At 43.2% G+C, this 22,611-nt stretch overlaps 1 protein-coding gene across 4 annotated transcripts in view; it reads left to right on the top strand.

The window, feature by feature from the left end:
- Nucleotides 1-22,611, top strand: part of TTC7A (tetratricopeptide repeat domain 7A) — a 172,938-nt gene that overhangs the window by 38,420 nt on the left and 111,907 nt on the right. For all 4 annotated transcript variants that reach the window (XM_083832100.1, XM_083832098.1, XM_083832101.1 and 1 more), the window contains 3 exons: nucleotides 6,373-6,510; nucleotides 6,902-6,985; nucleotides 18,447-18,551. In XM_083832100.1, coding sequence (XP_083688226.1) covers nucleotides 6,373-6,510; nucleotides 6,902-6,985; nucleotides 18,447-18,551 — 327 coding nt within the window. The remainder of the gene's footprint in view (nucleotides 1-6,372; nucleotides 6,511-6,901; nucleotides 6,986-18,446; nucleotides 18,552-22,611) is intronic.

Raw genomic sequence — 22,611 nt, 5'->3', positions numbered from 1 at the left:
GGGAATAAGACTTAACCTGTTTATTTTTAAACACAGAAATAATTAAAACACATTAACTCTGCAGTTCCTAACTTCATACAGTAATCCTGGCCAACATATGGGTTGGTGAAAGAGAAGAAACTCTTGTTGCTTTTATGGTGTGTTTTTTTTTGAATGACACCAAGCCCGGTGATGATGCAACAGCTGGACGACTGTCACGAGTATTTCTTTGAGGGCCATGGGACTAAGGCAGCTGAAGGAGACAACTGGGGACAGCATTGCCTGTTCTGTTGGTTCCTGCCAAATCACAGTGCTGTGCTTACAGTAATGAGCTTGACGGTAACTGGTCTGCAAGGCAAAGCTATGCATTTGGGACCTGCGAAGATGGATTGCAGGATGTTTCTAGTGGGAAATATACCACCCCTGTTAATTTGCTTGTGAATGAACATTTCAGCTGCAAGCCCCAGAAGATGGGCTAGCCAGCTTTTTCTTCTTTTGCTTTGCAGTAGGCAGTCTTATTTCCAAACTTGCAGGGAGGATGTAAATTATTGGAAGATAACTCTAAATGCAGATTATCGATGGCAGATACATGACTTTGGTACCCAAGACAGTACCCATACATAAAGCTGCCTTTGTTACATTACTTTTTCCCCTCCTTTCCATCTGGGTAGGGATGTTGGGCTGTTTTGGCCAGGAGTCATGTCTGTCTTGCTTTCAGTGGTATTTCCAGAATTAGGTCTGCTACAAGAGTAGGTATTAGAATACACCTGCTGAGAGAGATGACAGTCATATTTTATAACTAAATGCCAGACCAAAAGGAAAAGTTGAGAAGAGTATTCATATGTTGTTGGCTGTCCAAGGATAATTTGAGTCTCTGATACATTTTGCAAACTTCCTGTGTGGTGTAGTGGAAAATAGCCAATAGTTGTTGCTTATTTGGACCGTAATTCTTCAGCAGTTTGTAATAGGTATCTTTCTAATTGTCTGTAGTGACAAACCACATTTTGTTTAGAAGAAAGTGTTTACATAGAGGGAAAGGAGGACCAAGAACAATATGTAGAATTAATACGCTCACTTGTGAGCCAGACCTCCTCAGTAGGTCAGACAGGCACGGATTTGTTTTGGGGACATGACTGGCTGGCTTGCTTTGTGTTTATGACACTGTTGTGCCTCCTTGATATTTGTAGAAATGGAGTTGCTTACTCATCCTAAGTGAAATTGCTGCTGACACAGACGAAGCTCTTTACTCTGCTGCATTTGTGTTTTGGGTAAGAGAAATTCAGCCTTCCAGCCCCTTTGTATCCATGGGCTATTTTGCTCAGACATCTAGATGGGGTCCTGTGAGCGATTGCCCACCAGAAATGAGACAGATGCCCGACAATTCATACAGGCACTAACTACATTTTCATTGTCTGCGCTTCTGCTCTTAAATGGAGCAGGTTGTGGTATTTCTGTAAGAGCAGATCTGGGAGTGGTTGGTGGATGGTATTTCCTCCTTGTTCCACCTGCTTCCCGTTTTCACAGCAGCCTTGTGGTCAACCTTGAATACTTTCTTTGTGTGTGTTAGTGAGGAGAGCCTTCAAATGCTGTGTGGAGATAGTACCTCAGGTGGAAATTCAGTAGCCCCTTATGTGAATGGATCTGTGCCATTGCAGAGAACGGAGACCCAAGGATGTGGGCTAAGTATTTCCCACCTCTTAGTGGTAGAGGCATCAATTGCACGATTTCTAAGGCTTGTTGTCGATCTTGCACACACAGCATTTGTTTTTCTCTCTTAATGTTAGTATTGAATCACACCAATTACATTATTACAGTACACTGTAAAACATGCTGCTGTTCTGTATAGCTGGGTTGCAGTGGATCTGGCAATTATGTCTCCTTTCAAAAGACACAAGTTGAACATTAGAATGCCCATGAATTAGGGCGCAGGCAGCAGGCACTCATTAAAGATTTTAATTGCTTTCTTTTTCTTCTTTGAAACAAAGCAGGGGGAGCCATGTTTCAAAGTGAGCAATTAAAGGATACTTTATAGCTAATTGCAGTGAGACGGGGCTGCTATGTGGAATATGCTCTATTGTAATTCATATGACTGCTTGACTTTTATTAAGAAGAACATCTCTGTGTTGTGGTAAAATTTAATTTTCTGCAGCGTAACTGTGTGCGTAATATCTGCTGAAGTAATGGCTCTTTGGATTTGCTGTGGCTCTTTTCCTTTCTGCAGATACATGTAATAAACACAGCATAAATAAGCTGTAGTTAGCATGTGACAGGCATAGCAGTGTCAGCGATGTACAGCACATCCTCTGTGGCTAGGGGGCTTATCCCAGCTGCAGGTGAGTATATTGTGTATGTGGATACGAAGACAAGCTGCCTGTTGCTCAGCAGGATTGTTAGGTAAACTGTTGATGAACATAAAAGCTGGCACAGAGATCAGCGTGCCTCAGCTCTGGGTCAGCTCGTGGGCACCAGCCTGTGTTGGAGCCTTTGGGATGCGCGCAGCCTGCAGGCATCCTGCCAGGAGGAAGGGCTGAAGGTGCTCGTGGGCCTGCGTGCTGCTCAGTCTGGGCTGACTCCGGGATGTGTTTACCTCCCAAAATAGGGCTGGTGTCATGTCTGAGCCACCTGCGTGCAGAGATGCTTGCGTCTGTAACACATCCCAAAATACGCAAATGCGATGCATCTTTGGGTTGCCCTGTAACTGAGAAATACCCCAAATACAGAGGCATTGACTGTGTGTTTTCCTCTGTGCAATAATGCAAATTACACTAACTCCTGATGGTGAAACTCCTGTTGGAGGCAGGAGCGACCTTCTCCATCCTACACGATAGCCTTGAACAGAGGGCCTCTTCTTCTGATGGCATGACTCACCATCCCTCTCCATCCCACTTGTGCGCAGTGAGGCACGTCTGTGTTACAATGGGAACAGCTTAAAAGGGAGACTCATACCGGGGTTGCTGGAAATGTATTTGTAGCTGTTTTGATGCTGCTTATAGTGGAGGAGGAAGCAATGCAGTGGGACAAAACAGGAATTGCTGCCTAGGTGCAGCTGTTTGGTCAGCCTTCTATAAATAGTCCTTTTTCCAGTTGCGTTCAGGAAAACTAATGGCCTGAATGAGCAGAAACACAGGTGTTGGAATAATGTTCAGGTAAGTGGCTTAGAATTCATGCAGACTCAAACGTTCACTGAAGTCTGTCTGTACCCTTCAGTAAGTAAAATTTGCTGTTGGACAAAATCAGTATATGCAGTGTTGCACCAACTCTGCAACTGTTTTGCCTGTGTACTTACCTGGGACTGTCAGGATTTCTCACTGCCCCACTGAAGTGTACACAAAGGTAAACAAAGAAAGAAAAACTGGCTAATGGTGATCTGGATCACAGCATCCTTCCTTTTGAGAGTCCTTAGAAACATTCTGGTTTCCCCGAGGGAATTTCAAGTAAGTGATTCACAGTTCCCTCCTCTGCCCTCCTGTATGTAACACTGCAAAAGTAACTGGTACCTTGAGCCTTGGGATGATGATTTGCAGTGTTGTATTAGACACGCTCTGTGCTCTTGCTACTAGTGTTTATTATGAGGTTTGCATCATCTTGTCTTTTTTTTTATGGCTCTGTAGTAATATGAGGGCTCCTTGATTTTTGAGCAACTGGAATTAGCAATTGGAAATAGGGCCAGTAATTACATAACCATAAACCACGCTGCTGGGATAGAAGTGACTTGATGTATTTGCTCAGTGGCAACTTTCATGTGTGGAAGCAGAGAGTGATGGATTGCAAAGACCTTCCGTGGCTTTGAGATTTAAAGGATTGAACAAAATAAGCAAGTTTATGACCTTGGAAAGAATATTAGTCATGCCTGTGCATATGTTGTTTTTAACTGCTATCTGCCTAGGTGAAGTACGATACGTACGTGTTCAGTATGACTGCAGTTCTCGAATGTTGCATCCTTGTAATGTCTCGTTCCTGTTTATTGCAGAATTTGGGCATGTTGTTGCATCTAGTACCGACATCTGTTAGGAGACATTAATGGGCACTCTCTAGTTCTGATGAATTTTCTCTGTGTTAATGCAGCAATTTAGAAGCCATAGCTCAGTACTAGATGGATACCCTAAAAAAAGTATCAGGCTATAGGTGGCTCTAATGGGATGCTGATCAGACTACAGAGCATGCAGGTGATATATCATTAGCTATTTTCTACGAACAATTGCTCTAATATAACTCATGGAAAAATCTGCTATTGCTATTGTATATACCTAGGAGGATTCACATGGCAGTAAGGATCATTCTGTATATGCTTTAACTTTCTTTTTAAAATAGTAATCTCAGAATCATACTGTATGTGCTTTTTTTTTTTTTTACAGCTATTTTGATTTTCTTTTAGAGTAGTTTTGGGTTAAATCCAAACAGAACTTGAACTTTTTTTTGTTCCCATTCCTATTTATTTAGTTTTGCTAATAAAGACAGGTAAGCCATGCTTCTGTGCTCTGCTTGCAGGATTTTCTGTTTGAAATTGGTCTTATTCTCTCATACAATGTATTGTTCTGGGCTGCCTTTTTAAATCACAAATTATGTCTTCTGCATTTACATAAAAAAGAAACCACTTCCCTTGCTACAAGAGGTGGTGTAAATTCTTGTACACAATGCAAACACTAGACTGAGTCTGACCTGTCAGTTTGCCTTTAGCTGCGTTTGCCATTAGCTCTTGGTTGTGATTGGGTTGGTTGGCAGTAATTGTGTTCGCTGTCTCAGCTGTGATGAAGAATGCTTGGAACTGGGTATTACACAGCTAATATCATGATGAAACAGTTGCAGCTTAATCAACCTGAAATATGCGTGGGCTGTAAGACCTGCATATTCTGGAAATTTTTATTACCCTTAATTCCAATGTTTAACCTTTTTAGGAAAAAAAATCTCCCTGCAATTAAAAAGAAATAGATGTAAGATTATAGTAGTGAGTATTATAAAATAAATCTCATAGTGTCCCCGCTTTAGAGAGGAAACAACTTGTTTGTTTTTGCCCCAGGTGAAACTGTTTGCAGTCTCCTAATTTTTCTGATCTTTTAGATGTCAGACCTGGATGTCCTGCGTTGCACCTCATCCAGCTGAGGAGCCCAGGGCAGTGTATCTGTGTCGCCACTGTGCTCGGTAACACGCAGTATTGCCTTTCTCAGAGGTTAGGCAGTCGTGTTCAGAAACAAGAGGGAATTTTCTTTTTGTTCTGGGTTCAAGATTTCCCTCTTTGTCCTCAGAAAACAGAGGGTGGGATCTTGAGGTAAATCTCAGTCTGTGGGATGTGGTATTTTGCAATGTCCTAGCAAACTGCTAGACTGATCATTTTCTGTCAAAAGTAATGTTTCTTTTAAATGTATCTAAGCTGAGCAATGGACTGATAGATTATGCAAAATTAATACTTACAAAATAAGATATTTTCCAAATCATTATTTGGTATTGCATTGCCTAGGCTTCTAATTGCATTAAATTGATGGCAAATATGATTACTCAGGCAACCTGTTCAAATTAAAGAATAAAAAGTGAGTAGCAGAAAAGAATAAGAGAAACTCATGGTATTGAGAAGAAAACAATTGCAGACACAGAGGACAGCTGCTTCCATGGTCGATATTTTATCACAGTTGTAGCTAATTGAAGTAATAAAGAACATGGATTAAGGATAGTTTGTATTTTGAAGTCACAGAATCACAGAATCGTCTAGGTTGGAAGAGACCTCCAAGATCACCCAGTCCAACCTCTGACCTAACACTAACAAGTCCTACGCTAAACCATATCACTAAGGGCTACATCTAAACGTCTTTTAAAGACCTCCAGGGATGGCGACTCAACCACCTCCCTGGGCAGTCCATTCCAGTGCCTAACAACCCTTTTAGTAAAGAAGTTCTTCCTAATATCCAACCTAAACCTCCCCTGTCGCAACTTTAGCCCATTCCCCCTCGTCCTGTCACCAGGCACGTGGGAGAACAGACCAACCCCCACCTCTCTACAGCCTCCTTTAAGGTACCTGTAGAGAGCGATAAGGTCTCCCCTGAGCCAAGTCTTGGGGAATCTGATCTGTTAGGTCAGTTTCCTGATGTTCTCATTCTGAAAAAAATCCAGATGAAGTATTCCCAGCAGGTCTTTTCTGTATGTACAGCTATCTTATTGAGTTTGCTTTCTGTGGATAAAAAAACGTAGTCTACTTTTGTATGGAAACACCTTGCTGATCTGGGAATATTTTTAATTTAAAAAAACAAACCAACAAAAAATAAATAAAATCTTGAGACGATTGTAAACAATGTGCCATGGATGATGGGTAGAGCTTCCTGTGGAGGAGTTCTTGTTTTGTTTTTTTTTTTTTTTTTTCCTTGCTCTGCTGAGGTCTGATGCTACATTTGTGTCTGTCCCCAGGCAAACCGGGACGCAGTGATCAGCCGTGCCCCTGACCAGCAGGATGACCGGGCTGTCAGCCTCCGGGATGCTTCTGCAGTCTACGACCTTCTCAGCATCACGCTGGGCAGAAGAGGGCAGTATGTCATGCTTTCTGAGGTACCTCTGCCTTCTGGCTCAACTTCCATTTGAAATGTGCAAACAAAACCTGTCTTTCAGTAACTGTTGGCTGTTGGTCAGGGAGGTGAAGCACACTAGCTGGCAATTAGTAGAAACAGCTACAGGCCTATGGCAGCACAGGTCAGAACTGTTTGACACATTAAGCTAATTCATATGTAGGCACTTGAGCAAAGCAGCCCTAATTTAAAGTGATATCGTACAGTAGCAGGTCCCATTAACTAAGAGGAGGAAAATTGTCATTTAAAAAAAAAATATTTGCTCCACAACAATTCATCTGCCCTAATTTGACTACTCAGCCATGCCAAACAGCAGTATTGACAAAGGATATCAAAAACAATTTCTGACATTTCTTCCAATGTTTATTTTGCAGTGCTTGGAGAGAGCCATGAAGTTTGCATTTGATGAATTTCACCTTTGGTACCAGCTTGCCCTGTCCATGGTGGCTTGTGGAAAGGTAAAGTTCAAACTAAAGGACTCTGAAAGGGCACATTTTCCTCTGGCAGGATGCATCTCTTTTACCATTTTCAATGTGTGCAGACGTGTTTTGTGGTGGTAGATCCCACCAGATAACTTACGTAGAAGGACAGTGCTCACCTTTGATCGTTCTTTGTGATCAGGTATTGTGTACTGATCTTCCGTGTTCCCGTGTTTCTTCTTGCCCTTCATTATTAAGGGGAAAACATATTTTGTGTATGGCTGTGGATTGAAAAATGTTATATAGCTGTCCGTACTATGCAGATCCAACATAAATATGTGTAGCATAAGAAAGATACTGATGTCTCAAACTGTCATCAACTCCGTGTCTTTGGGCAGTTGACTTAACCTCTCTCTTAGGCTGTGATTCTCCATCTGATCCAAGGAAATGTTTGTGCTTTTTCATAGACAGCTTGTGAAGATGAGTATTTTTGAAGTGCTTTAATCTTGGTACAGAAGATAATGTAGAAAAACAAAGGATATGTGAATGCATGCAGTTGTGCTTTAACACCATTTTTTAAAATTAATACAGTATTTGTGAAAGTTCTCAGTAGACCACTGAGATGCCTGAAGTCTAGTTGCAAAAGATAGCAGAGCTTTTCTTTATTAGACTTAAAAGAGGAGACTTCCCACAGGAAAAGTAGATGATAAATTTAGCTTGTTCATGGTGGGGATCCCCACCTACATCCTTTAGGAGCTGTGAGCAGATTAAAGCTGTAGCAGACTGCTTACAGCATGGTCCTGTATTCTGTGCCCGTGGAGTGCAGGGGGTCCAAGTAGAATTAGACAGAGATCACCAACTAGTTATCATCAGTTGAATGATGACCGCTGTTGGCCTTTTATGGCTATAACTTGAATTGGAAACTGGCTTTGGGTTGAAAGCTAGGGATGAATAAGCAGTGTCAAGCTTTTGTAAAGAAGTCATCCTGTGGTATTTAAGTGGCAGTAAAGCTCAGATGATGTCTGAAGGTATTCCTTTATTTTTATGAGCACAGACAAAGCCTTATCCAGAAGACTGTTTGGTTTTGGATGATATATGTTAAGAAAATAGCAGACCAACAAGAGAGTCTAATAAAGAGCATCAGGGATGGCTAAGAGTATAGTAAATAGGACTGTGGAAAGACCAGGAAAAAAATTAAAGGTACCGTAAAGGATGGGAGTGGGGTTTGAAGAGAAAGAAATGTTCAAGAGCTGTTGCAAAGAAGGGTTTCTTCGTGTCTGTGGTGGGTAGGACAGGATGTAATGTCTTCCAGTTGCAGCAACCCAAGTTCGTGTTTCCAATTAGGAGGCAAAAAAAAGAAAGGATATCAGTGTGCTGGAAGAAGACTGCCTGTGGAGATGTGTGTGGAACTTGCGTCACTGGGGATCTGTGGAACACCATGGACAAACACCAGTCAGCCATGACCACGTTGTAAGGCACTGGAGCTGGACTTGGTGGGACCCAGAAAGCTCTCACTCTGTAATGGGACTCCACAGTTACCTCGTAAATCAGCTTGATCTGTTGCAAGCAAAAGGAGACATCAAAACTCTGATAAAGTATATTAGATAAAAGAACAGTGTGGGGCTGAAGGGAAATGTTTAGTAGGAGGGAGGCTCCCAGATTCCGGTAGGAGTTCAGTACAAGCATTTCAAAATCCAATTCCAGATATGAAAACAATGGCTGGACTCTCAATTATGTATAGGGAAACCCGAAGCAGCTGGAAGAATACTTGAACAGTGAGCCTGTTGCCTTGGTGCTAATACCTTGCACTGGCCTATGTCAGGTGAGGGCTTTAGAAATCGGGTCCAGCTCCCCTTGGCATTCAGCTGGAGTTAGCACGTAGCTGCCCTCCCTGCCTTTGCAAATCCTCTGGATACCTGATCTCTTGATATTCAGGGCAACAATGACTACATAGGCAGCGGTGGGAGGTACAGTATCTTCCCATAAATTCATTTCACTTGTCTGGAAGGTTTAGTGGCTTTACAGGTTGTGTAACCTGTTTCTTGACAGCAAATAATGATGTAACCTTGGTAAAATCTAGAATTGCTTCCCAGCAGATTAACTACTGATGGTTGACAGTGTATCCAGAGTAATTGGGGTTCGATCTTAAGTTAGAATGGAAGAGAGAAATAGGGCACAATCTTTACCTTCTAACAATTTGTGTGAGAAATCTGTCCTCCTTAAGTGTATATGTATCTCTTCAGCTTCCCCTAGAGGTTGCTGTATATTTGGTACTTAAAAATGAGCAACATGAGTATCTATATCTCTATAACTGTCCCAACTTTTAAGATTTTCAAGCATGTCATGTACTTGAAATATTTAGAAGGTAAAATGGCCAGATCTCGTCTGTTTTTGTCAAAGCTCTAAATGTTCTGAGCCTTATATGGGGCAGCGAGGATTCCCTTACCCAACAATCCCATCTGTGCAGCATTTCACTTCTAATCCCAAAGTATTCCCTGAGGATTCCTGTCATATACTCTGCAATGCGTCATCTCACTAATGGGAGATGTGGCATACATTTTTATACTTCTTTGCAGCTTGATAGCAGGACAACGTTCATTTCAATGGAAGTGCTCCAGTGCAGCAGGAGGAACTAATGATAAAAGAGTGTAGTTTGTCTAGACTGCAGGTTGCAGAGCACACTTGAGCTTTTATAGGTAGAAGATCTGTTTTCACCTGTCTCAGACACAGCCAATTCCTGATCTCATTTGTTGGTAACGAAATCTTGCATCCTGCAGTGTTACTTCTTCTGCAGTACAGCAAATCATGCTCATAAATCTTGGGTATGACAGGAACTCTCTATCATCCTGTAAATGCTAGAAACTTGGTCTTGTTATTTCAAAATATTTTTAGGAATTGCAAACTCTGACCTTCTTAAAAGTGCTGTAAAAGCCTATCTTGTCCTCTGTTCTATGTTGCATTTGATTAGTGTTACTTTTTTTTATATATTGATCTTTTTCGGGTTAAGTCAGAGTTTAACATAAACTATTTTCTTCCTCTGCCAGACAAAAAATTGCCAAATGGTGGCTGTCATTTTTCTCACGTAAGCACTCTGAATGGCAAGTCAACCAGCTAGGCTCATTACTGTGTGCATGCTTGAGTTTACACATTATTTTTAAAAGGATGTGTCTTAACAAAAATAGGCACGCTGCTTCAGAAAGTCCTTAGGGCAAGCAAGGCCTTAGGGATTCATAAAACAGTGAATGAGAAAGCTCAGAGAAGCATGACCTTCCTATTCTTATATCCACTTAAAACAGTAGAAATAATGGAGTGACAGCAATTTGACTTGGCTGTGCTTCTCGGCATCTTGCATAATGAGAGATGGTGTGGTCTGGTTGTTGTTTTTTTTGTTGTTTTGTTTTGTTTTTTAACTTATTCTTGGGGATGCATATATACTGAATTGTGTATTTTCTGAATGAGTGAAGTATGTTTATTTAAATGATTTGAAGTTCAGCGTGAAATTTGAAAGACTTTGTAGATACTTTTAGATTTTCAAATTCAGATGAAATACTGGGAAAGCATAGACAATGGCGTAAGGCATCCCTGCTATAGGAAGAGAGTAGTGAGAGATGTCCTGTGTCACCATGTGTAGTTCTGGATAGGCAGGAGAAGTTTAAATTGGCCTGAAGCAGAACACCTGTTCTGCTGCACTGGCGCTGGAAAACTGGATGCTGAGCTCTGCACAGATGCTCTGAGTTGTTTCTGCTGGTAATCACCTTCACGATTTGGTAATACGACAGCCAGAGGCTGAGCGGGCACGGCAGCTCCCTGTCCCTGCCATGCACAGACAGGCTGGAGCCTGAGCGGCAGCGGTGTGAGAGCCGGACGCCATCTGGCAGCATCCTCGGGCTATGAGATGAGCCACTGCCCTGCAGCCAGGGCGAAAGGAGTGCACTAGGTTGCATCTGCTTGTCTCAAGACTTTGGAAAAGTAGGACTGACCTGTATTGAGCAGAATTAGGGGGAGGGAAAGGAGCAGACCTTTATTTATGACGTAGAAGGCTGTGTGAAGGATGGCTGGTTGGGGCAGACCACCTCCGCTGCTGCTTTTCAGCTGAACTATTTGCGCTGGAGGTGGTGGAGATGACCCGCATGCAGCGGTCCTGCAGACTGCGGCAGCTCTGCCGAGGTACCTGCAGGTGGAGGCAAAATGATCATAGCATCTAGGTGATGTATTACAGGCACGAGGGATGTGAAACAGGGTCTGCGTGCACTTGCAGGCATTTCCCTGGCCTCAGACCAGTGGGATCAGTTACGTGTTCCCTTTTTCAGATCCCTGTCCCCTTCCACACTTAACTGCCCCACATGGGACCCAGCCTGGGTGTCTCAAAGTGTCACTGGAGCTCTTTGGGATTAGAGACTCAGAAGTGCCTGGGGTTGGACTCTGGCTTAGATCAACAGTACCTGATGGTCTTCTGGATCTGCGTCACGAGTGTCTTTTTACCTGAGATACGGCCGAAGGGAAATACAAACGGATAAACAATGTGCCTTGTAAAGGCACGTGTAAAGCAATGTTTATATGGCTCTTCTAACTAACAACCCGAGGAGATGAGATTTGTATTTAATGACAGTGAGGTGCTGTTTTCCTGAGGGCGGTGAGTGAGGATTTGTCAGAGATAGCTGTGAAATTGTGAACGATGAGGTACTTGGTCTGCAAGTTCTGGGCACCCCAACTGAGCCATTCAACCTGCAGCAATCTCACAGTCATTGCTCATGTCCAGTGGATATCTGTTATTATTAGCGTATTCAGTACATAAAGCCATTTTTGTGCTCAAATTTAATATTTCTGCTCTATCTTTTTACTGTATTAAAAGCTTTAGGGTTGTTTGTGTTTCCTGACTAGAGGGGTGAGGAGTCGTACAGTCTCAGGCCAGCTGAGGAGGCAATCTGCCCTTACCCCTCACCCCTTGTGCTCATTAAGGGGGTGAGGAGCAGCAAGGTGTGCGTAAGGGAAGGGGTCCGGAGCAGGTGAAGGGGCTGTGGGAAGAGACTGTGGAGCTGGAAGCAGTTACCTGGAGGCAAGGGCTGTGCTCAGGAGGCCTTGTGCTGGGGTTGCTGATGGAGGCTGTGTGTTCCTGGGGTGCCTGGTGCTCAGCTGTCCAGTCACCCTCATCCAGGGTTTGCAGAACACCGTCAGCCCAGTGCTTGCCTTTAGGACAGCAAATGAATGAGTGCCTGATCCTGCCCGGCCCCTGCTAGCCTGTGCTGAGGACACCCCAGGGACAGTGGCCAACGTTGCTGTATAAATAAGAATGGCTGTGTCCGTAGGGGGATTTGTTCTCCAAGGGTGGTATCTTGCAAAACCAGGCAGATAAATCTGCGTTTAGCTACACAAAATGCTCCCGTCTCCTTTCAGCCTTCCTGTGTTTGTTTATCTTTAAGGCGAAGAGGAAGAAAGAGTCATGCTTGTCTACCTGAGTGATTTTCTTAATAACATAACACTTCAGGAGGTGTCTGGTGCTATACAAAGGGAAATAATCGCACCCTCCTTGGCATCTGTCATTCAGCCGCTTTTCTGAGGGAGCAGGCTCCAGCTCTCGCAGAGCCAGTCGTGCAGTGTCACTGTGTTCCCCTTGGCTGCTCAGCAGTGGAGATAATGCAGCCCTGCCCAGGGCTTGTGCTGGCAGCGTTTTTAGGGTTTTGAAACCAGTCTTAGGCAGACATGAACTTTGATTTTCAAGCCTTTTGCAAGTTGCTGATATGTGCTGGTCATAGCCAAATAATGTCAGGCTAATGTCTGAGCTGCTCCTATCTGTGTTGCACCCAAAAAAGGAATGCTTCCACTTATTTAAAACAGTGCAGTAAAAGCAGATGTCTGTAATAGCTTCAAGGAGCTTCAAGTTTGACTCAGCCATGCCTGTAATGCCGATATACAGCTTTCCAGAAGGTTAGAAGGAAAGTTATAAATACATTCGATACATAATTCTGCAGCAACAGCAGACGAATTTTATGATTTAGGCTGTTCCTTCTGTTGGTTTCCTTGCAAAAGCTTAGACTGGTTGCTAAGCAACTGGCATTAAAAAAAAAAAAAGAACATTTCTTTTTGCATTGCAGGCAGGAACCTTGGGAGCAGCAGAGGCCTCGGCTGGCTCCTTAAATAGCATTGCTGGGGAATGAAAGTTGAAATATTGAACAGTCATTGGTTAAAGATCCTGTTACAAAGGTCAGCCATCTAGGGGTTATTCAGTAGTTTGGTTTCTTTTGGTGCAGAAGGGAGATTAGAAGGGTGTGTGTGTGTGCTGTAGATGGTGCTAAAAATGGAAAGCTTCCTGCCTGATGAGCAAAATACCTGGGTGGGCTGTAGAGCTGCCTTCAGGCTTAACTCTCTTTTCTTGACAGAAAGTGTGAAGTGTGGTGTTTGTCACATTAGCATGGGCAAATTCATGCTTTTAAATCCCAGAATGTAAGAGGTACTCCTAAAAGTGAATGTTTGAAGCTGCTTAACTGCAGTGCTCTGATTTGCTAAGCACAGGGTAAAAGAAAAGGGGAGCATCAGTCCCTATGTTGAGAGAAGTGAATGTCTTAAGAGAATAATATCCGTGCTGAGGGATTCACAGAAATGTAGAAATTCAGTGAACAGCGAACATCAGAACAGCTAATTCCAGAGTTCTCGATTGCTGGCTCCCTCTAATGTCATCTTCCCTTGCTGGTTCAAGGTCACTTACAGCTAAATGGCTGTGAATCCCAGGATACCAGGAGTACTTATTCTTGCGTATTGAAAGATTTCAGCCACACACACAGACACAATCCCTTTGAGATGTGCAGTTTTTAAGATCAGGCAGGATGATGCTCAAAGAAAGGCAATACTACTTGTGGAGATTTGTCTGTACTGGACTGCCAGGTGAATTGGGAGGGAGGGGCTGTCTACCAAGACGACCACCTTGAGGAATGTTTTCCCTCTGGCTGAAAGCACAAAAGTCGAAAGGTTTTTGGAACCTTTGCAAGAGAAGAGCAACTGTGTATGATGTGTCAGATCTGCTTGGCATGATTTACTGTCTAGAAATTCTTCCTTTTACTTACATTTATGGTCTCTTTATCTTGTAAGTGTGAAATGAATTCTCTGCCATCCTCCTTTTCTTGCTTCGCTGTGGTAGGAGAGGAGAGGAAAGAATGATAAATAGTACTGGAGTGCACTTGAGATTTTGCCATCCATTTAGGTAAATGCACCAATGGTGCAAAATCTCTTGAGTCTTTTGGAAAAGTTAAGAAAGAAAACTAACAGTAAACTGTTCTTCATTCTATACTGGTCATGTGCAAACATTGTTCAGGAATATGCTTGTGTCATTCATTGTGTAGTTAGCAAATGGGGAAGGAGAGTTGTGTTTAGTATTTGGTTAGAAGATTTTCTTTGTTTTACAGGATTCAAAACCACAACAACTTTAACTGCTTAAGGAGAGGTGTCTTCTCCATCTTTCTTCCCAGTAGCTTCCTTGCGATTTCTCACTGCAGGTTGAGAGGTGCCACGCACGTATTGCATGCAGTATATAGAGCCCTTTCAGCTTGTACTGAAAGCAGCCTTTTGTGAGTGTTGCCCATTGCTTCCCAGCACCAGCCTTTAATAATTTCTAAAAAGAAAATTAGTATGGAGCACACTCGTGATCTCAGCAGAAGGAAAATATTGTATGCAAGTAGATTAGGTGAAGAAAACCTAACAGAGAACAGATTCCTTTAAATATTGGACTTAAACATGCAACAGTAGTGCCACGTGCTTCACCTGTCCCTATTGCAAAAAGAACAAAGTTGTTGTATGAAAGATGGAGATGTCCAACTCAGGTAACAGAGGTTCTGTAGTCCTTTACACTTTTTTTGTGTGCATTTGGTCCCTTAAGGCAGTGTTTTCACTCTGTATTCTGATTTGAATTCTGTGCCTTGCTTGTCATAACAAAAAGGAGAACTGTCATGAATCTCCTTAAACCTGATGAGAATCCCAAGGCTGAGAACTCAGACCTCCCATTAAAAAAAGCTGGAACCCCCCATGAGGCAGCAGTTGGCAAGCTTGCCGTTTCTTTAAACTATGAGTTTTCAATAAGTTCCTGTGTGTTTTAAGGGGACTCACAAGCCTTTTTTCCCAGAGAGAGTCCAAATGAGACCCAGAGGCAAATCCTCTTTTTTCTGAAATCCTTGAGAACTGGTTCCAGTGCAGCTGTTATAATCCAACAATTAGAGATCTAAACAGAAAGAACTTAAACCCTGGCCTGAGTTTTGATGTGAGCTGTGCTGAAGCTCCAAATTATGAGCAGGAAGCGTACAGTCACTTGGAGTTCAAGCTCTGCTCTTCTCAAATCATGCCTCACCAATAAATCTAATTATTATTGCCTTGCAGTGAGTCTCACAAACAATGCAGTTGGCTGCCTGGTCCACCCACGCTAAGTGAAAGAATATGTACATTTCAATTACCAGATTATTTCAGTGTTACACAAACACTGTTTCATATTAAATATTTTTACAAACCAATGACATCTGTATTCAATACAGGGTGGATGATGTTTGTTCCCTGCCAATTAATGCCTGTAATGAATATCTGTATTACACCTTGGTATATATATTTCTCACCAGTGTCCCCTAAACAAAGTAACGGTGGGAGTGAGATGTTATTCTTCCTGTAGTCATTCCTTGGCCACCATTTTCATCTATATATAATTTCTGCTGAGTAAAGTTTTCAAGGTGAAATTTTATAGATCTCTTGAATTTTTAAAATGCAGCTGGGGAGGAAGGCTTCATGTTGCCATGTTTCTAAAACCATTTCTGCTCTATATGTTTAATTGCAAACTTTATAAACTTGCCTAAATTAACATAACTTTGTAAATGTTTTAAGAGCAGCATGGAAGGTATAGCTCTGGCTTGGTCAGTTAGTGTTCAGAAGCTCCTCAGCGCATGCAGTAAAGTGGCTCTACACAGGAGAGGAATTTGGGCATGGACACAAGGTGGGTTTCTCTGCTGTGCGGTGTTCAGAAGTGGCTGTTTTGCCCTTGCCCCCCAACAGGCTCTGGGCAGGCTGCAGGAGCGCTCTGCGGTTTGAGGCAGGTGGAGGCTGCGGTGCTGGCTGGTGTCCTGGTGACCAGCCTTACTCCATGGGCAGGCTGCAGACGGGGGCTGAGCCGAGCTCAAGAGGAGCTGGCAGGGAGCTGGGCTGTATTGCTTCTCTGCTGGTGCGGGCCCTGAAAGGTCTCGTGGCTGTGGCCCAACTTCGAACAGGCATCTCACTGCTCTGACTTGTGCTCGCACCAGCTGTGCTAGCCAGCAGTGCTGTAGCAGCCCCAGGTGCCTCCTGCTTCCTCCTGTGGCGAACTGAGAATCACCCACCATCGATCTGTACGCATCTTCTCAAAGCAGTGACACTGGACGGAATACAGTCTTGTATATGCCTGGCCTTTTCATTTCACTTTTGTATGGTGGGATAGCAAGGGCTGGAGGCGTTCAGCTGCATATACGCTGACTGGCAAGGTGCATGTGGTCCTCTGATACCGCTTGGGTTTCTCATGTCTGCAACACCTGTGAGCCAGAATAGAGGGCAGGAAGATGATGTGCCAGGTTAGGACACTTATGTGCTTATGCTAGCACTTAAAACACCTTGAGTGGTGGCGCTAGGAATACCAGCTCCCTGCAGCACAGGCAGCCTTCTGTAGAGGAGGAATAAGATGCCATTAAAACCTGAGACATTACTTGTTCTAAACAAATAGGTGTCAGGAAGGTTCATTCAGAGGGATACGAGTCATCTAGTAACAGCAGAGCGCGGTGATGTGTTTCTTGCTCTACTTCAGGATTGAATTACCCAAGCCTGTATTTCTGAGAGGGGCAAAGTACAGGTTAAGCTCCCATCTCTGTTCTGAGACAGGCATCTTTCTGGCTTCAGACCAGCAGCTGAATGATGTGTTTAGAATTGTAAAATAGCAAAATTTCATTACTTGTATTGATGATATCTGATGCTCCATATAGGTGGGAGCAGTCTGGAGAATGTAGGGCAAGCTGTTGCTCTTTTTTAGGCTACATAGCAGGTATCCAAGCTTTTCAAGCAGGAGGCTTCGCCTTGCGCTGCTGCAGAGCCTGTGCGTTCTCTTAAAAAGCTCATCTTTGCCTTGTCATGTGCAGGACTGCTGCACATCGCTTTTTTCCCTTTTTTCCAGGCTGCCTTCCAAGCCAATTTTTCTCCAGGCTTTGAATCTGCTAGCAAGAGCTGGACCTTCAGCTCTGCGGAGAGAGGAGGAGGCAGGCTCAGGCAGCCTGCTGCGGCGTGAGGGAGGGGAAGCGCTGATGGCCTGTGGGAGTGTGAAAGCGTCGTGCGGGGCTGCCAGCTGCATGGGATTAGAGCAGGCTCCAGGCCCAGCAGCATGTGCTGACAGGAGCTGTGGTGGGGAGGGCCCTTGTGGGTCAGGGTCAGGAGGGGATTGCCAGGACCCGATAGGAATAGTTGTTAGTTTGGCTCTGCGAGCTTGTATCGGTGTGTTTACTGCCCTCCTGGAATATAGAAAGGTCGTGACTATGTAACCTGCTGCTGGGAGTGAATACGACTGAGAGGCCCGTGCGTGTCTTGGGAAGGAGGTTGGGAGAAATGGGGCACTGAGTGGTTCTGGGTCGTTTATGAGGAGAGTTGGAAGCTTCAAAGAAACTGGTTCAGGTGGGTTAGGGCTGGGCTAGGAAACTGGCAGGGCTGGCCAAGCCTTCTTTCTCACCAGCATCTCACACCAGAGCATTCCTCGTTCCCTGTTAAACTGCTGAAATACAGCAGTCATGAATGGCGCTGCTGTAAAAAGCAATGTTTGTCGAGCTCATGGACTATCCAAAGGGCTATGTAACTGCTAAGCTTAATAAACAGCGTTTATTAATGGTAACCTTACAGCAGGAAGAGCTCCGTGGGCTTTCTGTCTAACACATGCTACTCAGACCACCCGCTGCACAGTGTACTGCTCTGCAGCTGCCTGCCCCACCCCTTGCATGGTGGGATCCCGGTTGTATTCTTGTATGTTCGGGACCTGGAGAAGACAAAAACCAGTCTACAGAACAGGTTACTTTAGCTACACAAACCTCTGTCTGACAGGTTTTTTTGTTGGTCTAAAATGTAATGTACAAAAGGGATGATCTCCTCTGGCTTACTGGAAGATGGTTGTATGCAAGGGAAACTACATGGCAGAGTTGTTGTGAGTTGGAAGGGCAGAGTTAAAATAACCACTGTGTTGATAGCTGAAGAAGACTGTTTCTTGTAAAGTGCACAGCCAGGGCTGGTTCTTTGGTGTACTGCTTCTGAGCGTGGGAAGCGTGTGTGTTTGTGTGTGCACATGTGTGTCTGTCTGTGTGGAGGTGGGAGTAAAGTTGCTAATTTGTTGCTGACATGATTTTTTTTTTTTTTTGTAATTTCACATCACTGTTTTGTAGATTTCACTGAAATACCTTGCTTGGGCTCTTAACAGCATTGTCTAATCAGCCTTTTTTTCCCTTCCTCCTTTCTCTCCCCTTCCTCTCTCCAGTCAGCGTATGCTGTATCAGTGCTCAAAGAGTGTGCTAAACTGCGACCAGCAGATCCCACCGTTCCTCTTCTGGCTGCCAAGGTCTGCATTGGGTCACTGCACTGGGTAAGCAAGCTGATGCAATTTTTATTATGTAATGTATTCAATGCTGCAGTGACAGTACCATAGGGTAGTTGCAGGGAGAAAGGAAATACCTGTTAAAAATCACACATGCGTGCACGTTTAAAAGAAAATAAAGATCCCAGAAAGAAATACTGCAGTAAGTCACTGAAATGAGCTTTGCTGGCCTGTTATAAAAAGGAGGAGGGGGAAAAAAAACATAATAGTTATTCTGGGGACTGTCTTTTCGAGTGAGTATCCAGAGCTGAATCTGCCACCCTGGTAGCCCCTGAAAGACAAAAGTTAATTAGTTGGTCTGGCCCTTGGACTGCTAGATAGTTGAGGTCTGCTGGATGACTCAGTCTTTTGTTCTTGAAGTTCCTGTGTCAGTGTTTTCTGTTCCGGATGTGTTAATGTATGCCCCATTCAGAAGTGGAGTGGGAGTGGAAGTCTGTGCCTGTGAAATTCTGATTATCCCAAGGAGAAGAAACATCTGTCAGTCTTTTACTGCTTGGTTTAATTAATTGAATGGCAGCCTGCTGTTTTCACCTGTCCTCACCACGAGGTGTCCCTACAGTCAGTGAAGGATTATAATTGCTAATACAAGTAAAACAAAGATACAAGAAAGGAAAGCATGAAAGAAAATACCAGAAGAATCTGCTCAGATTTTGGTGACAAGATGTTCTACGTCCTCCCCAGGCTTCTACAATCCCTGTCTGGTGAAAATTGGTATTGAGCTGAACTTAACTGAGTTGTATCAGTTTAGGGCCTCAGTGAGGGCACCTGGTTATATATGTTTTTGAATGAACTATACTGTTCAAACTATAATGGTTGAACTCATATGTGAGTCAGGAAAAACTAGAAAGCACCTTGTTCTAGGAAAAAATCTTTCAGGTCTGAGGGCCTTGAGGGAATCCTTGCTGAACTACCTAACTTACAGAGCAATTTAGCTCCCTTGTATCCTTAGCTCAGTATGTAAATTTTGAGGGCTGAAAGTTATTCAGTGGCATAAAATATTCACAATGTAAAATAACATTCACAGTGAAGCAAATGCATTTTTCTTCTGATTCTTAGAGATTTTAAAACAATATGTAAGCTGGACATTACAGCTGTGTTGAAGACTCGTTAGCATGTATGAGGTTTTCAAAGCAAAGTCAAGTTGTTATTAGCCTAAAAAAACAAGTATATTGCTCTTTTTTTTTTCTCTGTATAGCCTCTGAAGTTAGAGTTGCTTCATGGGCTAAATTCCTGCATTCCTATGGAGCCATACTAGGGGACTTGCAGCCTGACAGCTTCCTCTAGCAATTCTACCATCTCAATGCTTGTCAGGAGGAAAAAAAGCCAGCAGAACAGACGTGTGAAATTTAACGGAAATCTTTCTGAGATCAGGGTAGGTTTTGCTTAGGAGCCAGAACTTCAATATGGGAGATGAACTTGGGATCTCTGTACTGCAAGTAATTCTTCTACTCTTCTGCCTTCCTGCTCTGTGAACACAGATCCAACAAGGTGGGAAGGAAAGCCAACAAGTGCTAGGAAAGCCAAAGTCTGCCTGCAGTTGAGTCTGGTCCCCATTCAGATGGACCTAATCAGCTGGAGAAGTGGGCCAACACTTCTTAGTAAGTTCAACAAAAGGAAATGCGAAGTCCTGCACTTGGGGAGGAATAATCACATACTGGCGTGCCAACTAACTGGAAAGTGGCTTTGTAGAAAAGGACCAGAGGTTGCCCAGAAAGGCTGTGGCATCTCCTTCTCTGGAGATATTCAAAACCTGCCTGGATGCGATCCTGTGCGATGTGCTCTGGGTAACCCTGCTTGGCGGGCGGGTTGGCCTGGATGATCTCCGGAAGTCCCTTCCAACCTCAACCATTCTGTGACTTGGGGGCTCTGCTAGACATGTAGAACATTAATCAGCAATGTGCTTTCGTGGTGAAGGCCACCAGCATCTTGGGCTGCGTTAGAAGACAGCACTGCTGGCAGGTTGAAGGAAGTGGTCTTGCCTTTTTACTGAACCTTGGTGAGAATGCATCTGAAGTCCAAGTCTGGGATCCCCAGTACAGGATGCACACAGAAGTACAGGATGCACAAAGACATGCCAGTGAAAGGCCACAAAAATGACTTCTCACGAATGGACTGGAGCACTTGAGATACGAGGAGAAACTGAGAGAGTGGGAGTGTTCCACCTTGAGAAAGTGGCTCTGGAGGATCTTATTTATCAAAGTGTATAATACTTGATGAGGGGAGAGAGAGTGAAGATGATAGATTCTTCTTAGTGGTACCAAGTGACAGGGTGAGTGTTTGGACTACAGGAAATTTAATTTACACTTTAAAAATATTTACTTATTTTTACTGTGAAGGTGCTCAGACAGTGAAACGGGTTGCCTAGAGAGATTGTGGAGTCTCCATGCTTGGAGATACTTGGAACTTAAAAATAGTTTCAGGGGTTCAGTTGTTTAACCGTGCTTTGAGAAGGGGAGTGAATGCATCTTGTAAGAATCTGTACTAGAATCAAGATCCCTGGGGTGATCTCCTGTTTAACAGGAGCAGTGCCTTTTAGGGAAGGCACTCTACCAGACACTGGGTCACTGCTGTTTGTTGAGGTGAAAGGACCAGGTTTCTGTAATGCAAGAAGAGAAATGTCAGGCTCCTTCTCTTTCATGTGTTACCCTGGTGTTCATGCAGTTCTCACTAGTGAGGACTAAATTTCAAGTGGTGCCATTAAAGTCTGCCAACTGTGAGGGACGAGGAGTTGGATGTGCAGTTATAAGCCCAAATTGAAGATGCTGTTATGGCAGGGAATGAGCAAAGACAGAGTTTGTCCTCCTCGTTGTTGCCTCTCAACATCTCTTTGGATTCACAGCTGACATATAAAGAATACTTTGCTATAAGGACATTGAGGAAAGGTGAGACTGCAACAATCACATCTCCATCCTCAGGCAGTTTGGTATCTCTAGATTTCTCATATGTGACAAAAGTGTAAAAGCAACAGTCTAACCCTAATAGCAGAAGAAAGAAGGGAGAAGTGAGCTGGTTTTAACTATTTCAGTGTTGTGTTTTTTTTTTTTTTCCCCTGTAACTGCTGCTTTTTCATTGTGTGAAACACTTTTTGGTGTTTTTGCATCAGAATCAGATTGCAGTCTGAAATACAAACATGATTTCACAAGATGGTAATCTAGAGTATAGCCTGTGGTTATCTAGAGTATAGCCATATGAACTAAAAACAAATAATGTTCTTCTCCCCTCTTCCTTTCACTCAGTGGCCTATGCTATACCCTGATACGAAACCTTAGTGATACCACAGAATAGTTTTAAATAAGGGAAGCCAGAGAGAAAGCTTGAGTATTTTTTAAAAGAACTGAAATGATAGGTTTCCACATCTTGCAGTTAAAGGGATGCTTCTGATATTACTGGCAAACTCCTCTGCCTAATAAAGACCTTCCTGCTTAGCAGAGCTGTTTTTCTAAATGTCATCTTTGCAGTAATTATTTGCATTTAAATTACATGGCAATCAAAACAGAATTGAATCATTTAAACTGGAAGTGAACAAGTTGATCAATGCCAGTATAAATAGAAAGAAGGGTAGGCATGGCACTGGAACAGTCTGATGGACAAATATTAACAGTTACAAATACTCAAATGCATCTTTCTTTTCAGAACATATACTTTCTAACTGAAAAATTAATTGTTTTATATCTGTGTGCTTGATTGCTAGGTAGGCAGGAAAAGGATGAAATCAGATCACTGTTTATACAAATGAAACAGCTAATTTATATATTTATATGTCCTGGATCTGCCTATTACGTGCTTTTGGTGCAGTAGTATATTCAGTTTGTTTATAGTCCATGGACAAGCAGTAGTTTAGTCTTATTTCAGTTACTAGCAATAAAAGAAACCACTAACATCGTTTATGCTGCTGGATAATTGCAGAGTGTCATGAGGAACACAGAACAGTTTCTTTCCTGATTAATCTAATGGTCATTTAACTCATTTTGCTGTCTCTGTACATGGTATCTCCACACACATAAAGCACCAGAAAAAAACTAATAGAGTTGTACCATAGTGATTTACA

This window comes from Anser anser, assembly GCF_964211835.1.
Source record: "Anser anser genome assembly, chromosome: 3".
NCBI classification, from domain to species: Eukaryota; Metazoa; Chordata; class Aves; order Anseriformes; family Anatidae; genus Anser; species Anser anser.
Note: the sequence above shows the minus strand (reverse complement) of the source record. Positions and strands in the feature narration are given on the sequence as shown.